An 8,653-nucleotide genomic window follows, 5' to 3' on the forward strand; every position below is an offset into this window, starting at 1 on the left:
TGGGGGGGGGGGGGCCCACAGCAACCGGGCAGAGAGCAGAGGGCAGAGTGCAGGGGCAGAGGTAGAGGGCAGGGGCAGGGGGCAGAGGGCAGAGAGCAGAGGGCAGAGTGCAGGGGCAGAGGCAGAGGGCAGGGGCAGGGGGCAGAGGGCAGAGAGCAGAGGGCAGAGAGCAGGGGGCAGAGGGCCACGCAGAGGGCAGAGGGCCATGCTTCCTCCGTGAGAAAGGAACCGAGCCTCGCTGCTCGGTGGACTGGCGTTTAGGAAGGGGAGCCCCAAGTTTTACGAGGTGGAAGGGGACGCACATGACGGTGGTCTTCCCGGCGCCGTTGGCCCCCAGCAGGGCGGTGATCTGGCCTCTGGGGAAGGTGAGGGTCAGGTCCCGCACGGCCGCCTGGTGGGGCTGGTACTCCTTGGTCACGGACACCAGGGTGACGCCCAGGGGGCCTCCTTCCCGCGCCCCTTTCCCGTGCTGAGGCCACGACCCTGTGAAGGTGTAAACACACCTGAGGGGTGGCACCCCCCACAGTGCAGTGACCCAGCCATGGCCCCAGACATGAATTCTGGCTCCAAAACATGTGAAACATGCAAAAATCTCCCTTCACCAAAATCAAAAGGCAAATTACATAACGGCAACAAGTAAGTGAAACCTCTGGCCACAAAGGTTTGTACCCTCATGGTATCCATTCTGTAATGAAACAAAAATAAGCACGCACACACCTGCACATACATGCACACGCATACCCACGCACATGCACACCCACACACACATACATGGGCACATGCATGCACACACCCACGCGCATGCATACATCTGCACATGCATGCACACACACACACATGGGCACATGCATGCACACACCCACGCGCATGCATGTGCACATACATGCATGTACACGTGCACACTCACACACCGGCACACATTGCATGTACATCTGCAGAGGACAGCAGCAAGCAGGTTAGTCACACACCACAACGTCCTCAGGCAATAGCCTCGGGAGGAGGAGGGAAAGGTGTTGGCTGCGCCCGATCTCCTAAGAGGCTCCCATTCCCCGTGTGACGTGGGAGACCATCCCTCTACAGACTGACTGCAGAGCCACCGTCCCGAGGGCCTGTGCACTCGGATGCCCAGCCGTCGTCTCCCACGGGGCCCAGGGATGGCAGGACTGGGCAGAGGGGCCACCCTCCTGCCTGTCCCCGTAGCTCCCCGGGAGCAGGAACAGGATGCGCCCCCAGGGAAGCACCAGGGGAGGATGTGGGAAACCCCGGGAAACCCTGAGTGTCTGCCGTGCCCCCACGCCGCTCTGTACAGACCTGTGTGCCCGACGTCCTCACGGAGGGAGAACAGCCTGGAAGCCCAAGCACACGGCCTCCGGGTGGCCAGGCCACACGCGCCCTTCCAGGAGGATGCCATGAAGGGGAAATACCACGGCTTCTGGACACCCCCGGAGCCTGGGAAACGAGGCACCGGTCAGACCCATTCAGCTCTTTTCTACTCAGAACAACACCCTGTAACAGGACATCCTAACTCTGAACACCGCGTTATTCCATGCCGACACGTTCCACACACGTGCCATGGACGAGCCAGCGACAATCTCGGGCCTGACCCCTCCTCACTGCACAGGGCCACCTGGGCCCTCCCTCCCCTGCCCCCTGCGGCCTCCGGAGCAGGTGGCAATACAGGCGGAAAGCAGACAGCTGGGAGAGGCCTTGCAGAGTTAGGAGAAGGACATTAGAAGTAAGTTGGATATTAATGGTGATTTGCTCATTAGGCCAGCCCAGCTCTAACCTATCTGGACTTTAAAGATACCCCTCATTGATCTACTAACGTAAATGAACGGGAGCCGCCAAACCCAGGCTGGCGGGACCGGGGCTCCCAGCTCCCTGTCCTGTGCCCTGCTTCCCGTGCACGCTGCCCGCTCCGCGCCGGCCCACCACCAAGTGTGGCTGCGCATCCACATAGGCCCCAGCTCGCCTCCCAGGCTGGGAACCCATCAGCCGAGCCCCACACTGGCAGTGATGGAAGAAGGCAGGGGCGTCAGACAGACCCGAGGATGCGAGTGGCCCGCACGCATGTGAAGAAGATTGAGACACGAAGCCCGAGTGGCCAGGTGTGCCGTGAGCTGCGGCTCGGGAGCCTCCTGGCGGCCGAGGCCGGGAGAGACGTGCAGGCCTGGCCTCGTGCAGCAGCAGACCCTGGCCTTCCGTCTCCGCGAGGCAGCCACTCGACGTGGTTGCACAGCAGCAGAGAGAGACCTAAACCCAGGTGCGTTCTGAAAGCAAGATGTGGAGGGGGGTGCTCATCACTCAAAGGGGGCACCACACCCAGTGTCTGCCTCTGCGAGCCTGTGTGGTGTGGAAGTGACTGGCTGGGGCCTCGCTCACTGGGGTACACACACGGCGCTGCGCCTGGTGGGAGGGGAGGCGCTCCGGGGACGCCCCTCATTGATCTACCGCCCAGGGGAGGTAGAGACAGTGCCAGCCGCCGGTCTGGGCCCTGGCTGGAGCTGGCTGGGTGTGGCTGGGTCCGAGGGAACTGCTCCAGTTCACGAGCAGATGTTATGGGTAGAAATTTGCCGTGAGCTCCACCGGGACTGCTGGGTACAGGGCTGACACACAGCCTCCCCTCAGGAGGCACCGAGCAGGAGCCCGCGAGCAGGAGAGCCGGGAGGAAGGGACAGATCCCCAGCCTTCTCCACCCGCCAAGGGCTTCCTGAAACTTCTCCCAATTGGCATTCAGGTGTCCTGTCCCCGGAGCCCCAAGCTACTTCATTTAGCTTCTGCAAAAATAAAACTCAACGCTCCTCTGAGCCACCGGCGTGGCTGATGCCCCACTGACTCCCACGACGAGGACCCACTCGACACCCCATCGCTCAGATCGGCCTCCCTGAGCCGAGCCACCTTCCTCCATGGCTCCCACCAGCTCCTTCACTGGAGTTTCTCCAGATGTGACCTCAAAGTGCACTTCTGCACCCCAAGTCTTCGTGTTGGTCTTCAATGTATGTGACAAAACACACCGCCTTCATGGCTTAAAGGGCCGCTGGGCGCATTCACACTGCTGTCCAACCCCTCCAGGACCTCCCTCCGCCCACCACCCACTTTCCGTCTCCGTGAACGTGACTATTCTCGGGTGCTGCTCAGGGTCTCCAGAGGGACGGCCAGCAGGACACGTGGGCTCGTGGGAAGAGACTCCCTACGAGGGGCGGGGGCACCGATGGGTGCTGAGGGCTCCCGTGATCATGCTCCACTCCCCGCCCCACGCCCCTCATCAGAGCTCCCCTCCCCAGAGCAGGGCTTTTGCAAAACTTGGCGCAAATCTGGGCAGGTGTCAATCCAGAGCTGCCAGAGCCGAAAGCAGCAGACACTGACACGAGCTGTGCTGCACACGCGCTGGCAGGGGAAGCAGGGCTGGAGGGAGGGCGCTGAGAGAGGGGCGGGGACTGCTACCTGCTACCAGACAAGAGGGAAGAGCGAGGGGACACACGGGCGCCCCTGGCAGCAAGCGAGGGCATGGGACCCAGGGCAGAGCCCGCTCAGACCCGAGGGCCATCCCTCACCATTGTTCCTCTCCCCAGGGCACAGCGCCACCTTCATAAAGACACTGCCCCACCCGCTCTGGGCCTCATGACCACTGTTCTGACCCTCGAGTCCTCCCAGGGAGAGCAGAACCCATCCTCGCACCCGTCTCTAAGGAAGAGGAGGACAGACGCGTCCAGGCTCACTCCTCCCAGCAACACCAGCGGCTGCTCCCAGCACGCCTCTCCCTGCTGTGCAGCTGCGGGGCCACACCCAACATGCCTGCTCTCTGCGCTCATTAAATCATTCGCGTTTTGAAAAGATGAAATATAAAACATATAGTCAATTCCTGTAGTTTAACTGCATTACAGGAGAAGTGCATGTTTAAAGCAGAAAAATTAACAACGGAAAAAAGATGTCGCATAAGTCCACATAAACAACCATTTGGCATTTAAACCAAATTATGATGTTTTAAAATTGTTAACTAAATACTGAGATATGTCTTTTTAAAATCTGATTTGAGAATGTTATCATTTTCTTTAGTTTTATAAGCTTATAAATTGTCTTATAACTTTACTTGGCTATTTGCAATTTGATTTAAATTCTTATAAATGAAACGCGATTGATTTTCATTACTTACGTCTTTGGTGTTTAGAAAAACCTCCCCTCCTTTAACGACCGTGCTTTTCCTATTGACTCACTGTTCTCACGATGTTTGTTTCTGACGAACCATGAACGAGTCTGGTTTCCTCCCTAGTAGGTTAACTGAATACGTGTCTCTTCTCATTGACTGACATGCAAACGCCACTGCAGAGCGACTGGCTCACGAGTGGGCTGGCCACTGAGCGCTGCCATCTGCTCTGCTGAGGGCTCCACTGTTTACATCCTCGTCGAGTTACAGGAAGGTTTTATACCATCACCAGTTGCTGTCCTTATTTTCAATGATCCTTGAACATTATTATTAATTTATATGTCTAGCTATCTTTTGGAAACATTTCATCAATTAAAAATTTCCTTTTTTAGTATTTTATTTAAATAATTTGTTTTAGTATATTATGTTAACATGTTACATAACTTAAAAAGTAATTAAATAATTTGTGTTTTAGTATATTATGTTAACATGTTACATAACTTAAAGTTATATAAATGTCTACATTAGGCCCAGCCAGTGTGGCTCAATGGTTGAACATCAACCCCTGAACCAGGAGGTCATGGTTTGATTTCCCATCAGGGCACATGCCTGGATTATGAGCTCAACCCCCAGTGGGGGGCGTGCAGGAGGCAGCTGGTCCATGAATCTCTCTCCATTGATGTTTCTCTCTCTCTCTCCCTCTCCCTTTCTCTCTGAGATCAATAAAAACATATTTTTAAAAAATAATGTATACATTGACTGGAGGAAGTCAGCATTACTTAAACAATAGACACCCACATTTCCTCTCTCTGTCTCTGGTACAGCAGTTTTACTGCAACAGCACAGTAGCTCACTCACTTTAAGTTCATTTTGTCATCTTACAAAGTGTAGGCGTCTTACCAGGAACCAAGCTGCTCAGGTACCAGCCACACAGAAAGTAAAGGCCCGAGTCGACCAGAATCATCCCGCAGACCCAGCCGAGCGCCATGCCCGCCTGCTCCGGAGGCTGGTCCAGGTTGCCCCACTGGACCCCTGGAGGGAGGGAGGGCAGAGTCAGCCCCGGGGAGGGGAGATGGGGGTGTTAGTCCTAGAGGCTCTGGCAGAGCTGGCAGCAGCTGAAGCCAAAGGAGGTGCGCTGGGTTCAATGCTACAGGCAGAGTGACCATGAACATTAATATCGAACATTTAAACTTTCTGAAAGGTGCTTTCCTCATTTACTGATTTTGAGAAAATAGGCATGTGATACAAAAAGATAAAGAAGGCTCCTTGCAATCCAGACCCTAAATTATACCATTGTGTCTGCTCTCAGGAAATATATAAACAGGACGTACAAGGCCTGGGACGGGCTAGGACCATTATTTCTTACAGTGCATTTGCAATTTACTGCGGGTTAAAATACACGCTAAGTAAGATATCCCTCTTCCTCAGTCCCCTAAGGACAAGCCTAGAACTCACAGAATAAATGCTGACACTTGTGGGAATTTGTCCGAAATGATCAAAGGCCTGACAGTGACTGCTCCCTCCGCCTCCCGGGACCAGCTGGCTTCGGAGCCGCTGCGGGCGCTCGGAGGCCTGGCTCGCACGCCTGTCTCGGCACAGCCTCCGTGTGAAATGGCAAACGGCTCAGCGTGTTTTGCTGAAATGCCCGAGAATTCCAAGACCAGCGCCCAGTGAAAGGGCGAGTACACAGCAGCTGGAGGTGAGTTGCATTTATTGCGTATATTTTAACGGTAAGTGTTCACAAACACCATATAAACATGGAAGAAATATATGTCTGTCCTGGCTTAGGACAGGGGTGGGCAAACTTTTTGACTCGAGGGCCACAATGGGTTCTTAAACTGGACCGGAGGGCCGGAACAAAAGCATGGATGGAGTGTTTGTGTGAACTAATATAAATTCAAAGTAAACATCATTACATAAAAGGGTACGGTCTTTTTTATTTTTTTAGTTTTATTCATTTCAAACGGGCCAGATCCGGCCCGCAGGCCATAGTTTGCCCACGGCTGGCTTAGGATGTCAGTTGTCAAAATTTCAAGATAAGTGAAAAAGGCTGCCAATCAATTTTTTAAAATGTTATTTTAGGCCGAATTAATAGGGATGCAACCATGGGAGTAAAGTGGATAATCGTACCCTCTCTGCACTGGTTAAGTCCCTTTCTGGACGCAGAGACGAGAGCGGGCAGACCGCAGTGGAGGCTGACACGTGAGAGAGAGAATGGGAAAGAAACTAGGAAAGTGGGCAGAGACCCGGGGAGGCAGAGTCCAGTTCGACAGGACCCTGAGAGCCGGGCGTGTGCATACCCCGTTCCTGGAAGCATTAGAAGGTTGCTAAGGGAACGGGGTGTCGGGGTGCCGTGAGGAAAAGCCGGGCATTGGCTGGTGGGCTGACCGGGCAGTGGCTGGGCCACGGCGCCGTGGCTACTCCCGAGCGTTCTGAGGGCCAGGGCAGCTGGACGCGGGAGGTGCTGCGCAGCCACGCTGAGCACCAGCATCTCATTCCAAGGGCCCTGCTCTGGGGTGGGGACCTCCTACTGTCCCGCCCACAACAGGACCCTGCAAACCCTCTAATGGTGCGTCGTCTTACCTGCCTCCTGCCCTTCCAGGAACGTGACGAAAAACACTCCTTGTCCAAAGGCGGTCGTGGAGAGGAGGCACTGCGTGGAGCGATGAGAGAGAGAAACAGCCGCTAGTGCGTGACGGGACAGGGTGTCCACGGCGCCACGCAGTTCCCCCTAAGGACCCCGTATGCCAGTGTCCGCACCTGGACACGCAGCCCACTGTCAGCCTCCGGAGACGCGTGGGACACGCTCGTCTCTAACGCTGAAGGGAATGCTCTCTCTCCTGCAGCGCCTGCAGTGATGACCCCACGTTGGGGGCAGAATGCGGCACACGGCCGGGGACGGGCAGGGCCTGTCCTATGTTCTGTGCTGAGCGAGGCCCCAGCCCAGCGCAGGCTGAGGATGTGCACGTGTCCTGTGCCAGGACGATCAAGCTCGAGGGAACCGCCGCTCCGCTTCCGGGGCAGAGCTCCCAGGTCAGGAAGGCGGCTGGAAAGGCGCCTCGCGTTACTAAAGCATAAGGTACCAGAGGCAGGCTTTTCCCGGCTGGAAACCACCTGAGCATGCAAAGAGGCAATCAGACTTTGCAGGGAGCCCTTCCCCACGAGATGGGCGTGAGACCAGCCGCAGCGTCTGAAACCCGTGCGGCGTGAACGGCCCTTTTCCTCCATGGAGAGCATACGGGCCCTGCACGGCCCCAGCGGCTTTCATTCCCCTGAAAACACTGAGCACCAGCCCCAAACCGTGGGCCATGGGTTTTCACAGGCAAAAGGCAAGTAGTCACACTGACGGCACCAGGCCACACACACGATGCTCGCCCAACAGGAGCGCCTGTCCGCTTGTCCGCCTGTCCGCCTGCACGCAGACGGTGCTGTGTGCGTGGCCCGCGGGGACCGGGCACAGAGGGGTCTACTGATGCTGGAGAAAGGGATGTGGCTCACACAGAATATTCTACCCTCAGGTCGGCACCAGCAGGAGACCCTCCCACCACTGAGGCCACAGGCAGCCGAGGCCGCACCTGCAGGGGGTGAACCGTGAGACTGCCCCGTGCTCTCGCGCTGAGCCCGACCCGTTCATGACGATCCTTCCCTTCCCCGCCAACCACGTGCCCACCAGCGAGCGGCACTGTCTTCTCCCCGAGTCACGTCAGACCTGAACGTGTCCTGCCGCTCCTTCCGGAGGCGCGTTGAGTGGGGAAAGCCTGACTCTGCTGACGGACAGACTTCCACTTAATGCGCGGGCATTCATGGAGCTTCCGGGAGAAGGCTGGCTGCTTACGCTACGATAGCTATGGAATTGCGTTTCTCCCCACGCGCGGAGCAGACCTGAAGCGCATGTTCCCGTGGGTACTGGGGATCGCCCCGTCTCCCCGGGAGGGGCTGTGAGGGGAGAAACTCCCAGCCCCCAGCAGGACCCCTGAGGAAAGGAGACCAGAAGGCCGCTGGCGGAAAGGGCCCGGCGATGTGTGCTGTGGGTGGGGGAGTTCTGTCTCGTTGGGCGTCTGGCAAAGCCACACACTCACCAGAAGCGTCTGGGCGGCCGCGCTGAGCCGGCTGCGCAGCACCAGCAGCACGACGTAGGGCAGGAAGCTGGCCATGTACAGCAGGCTGCAGCCAAGCGCGGCCGTGGGCGCCCGCCGGAAGCACGCACTCAGCAGGTAGCTCAGCATGACCACCGACAGCCCGAAGTCCAGCAGGAAGATGAACACGATGAGGGCGTTGCTGTGCGCGAAGATGCCGCTGGCTTTCAGGACGGCGGCCAGGGCAGCGCTGCCCACGGCCATCACCGCCGCGTTCTCCAGGAACCAGGCCAGGAAGCTGGTGGCCGGGTGCACCCCCATCATCCGCAGGTGCTGCGGGGGAGGAAGCCGTTACCACAGCAGTGGGTGCCCGGGAAGAAGGGTCCATCCTCGTCCTGGGGGAAGGCAGCTGGCGGGTGGGCGCCCCGCCAGG

At 57.3% G+C, this 8,653-nt stretch overlaps 1 protein-coding gene across 1 annotated transcript in view; it reads right to left on the reverse strand.

The window, feature by feature from the left end:
- The window catches only part of ABCA13 (ATP-binding cassette, sub-family A (ABC1), member 13), a 132,498-nt gene that overhangs the window by 67,099 nt on the left and 56,746 nt on the right, over positions 1-8,653 (reverse strand). The window contains exons 26-30 of the mRNA XM_014530520.1: positions 8,224-8,553; positions 6,728-6,797; positions 5,045-5,176; positions 1,312-1,449; positions 303-483 (exon numbers count right to left, since the gene is read on the reverse strand). Coding sequence (XP_014386006.1) covers positions 303-483; positions 1,312-1,449; positions 5,045-5,176; positions 6,728-6,797; positions 8,224-8,553 — 851 coding nt within the window. The remainder of the gene's footprint in view (positions 1-302; positions 484-1,311; positions 1,450-5,044; positions 5,177-6,727; positions 6,798-8,223; positions 8,554-8,653) is intronic.

Source organism: Myotis brandtii, unplaced genomic scaffold (genome assembly GCF_000412655.1).
Source record: "Myotis brandtii unplaced genomic scaffold, ASM41265v1 scaffold743, whole genome shotgun sequence".
NCBI lineage: Eukaryota > Metazoa > Chordata > Mammalia > Chiroptera > Vespertilionidae > Myotis > Myotis brandtii.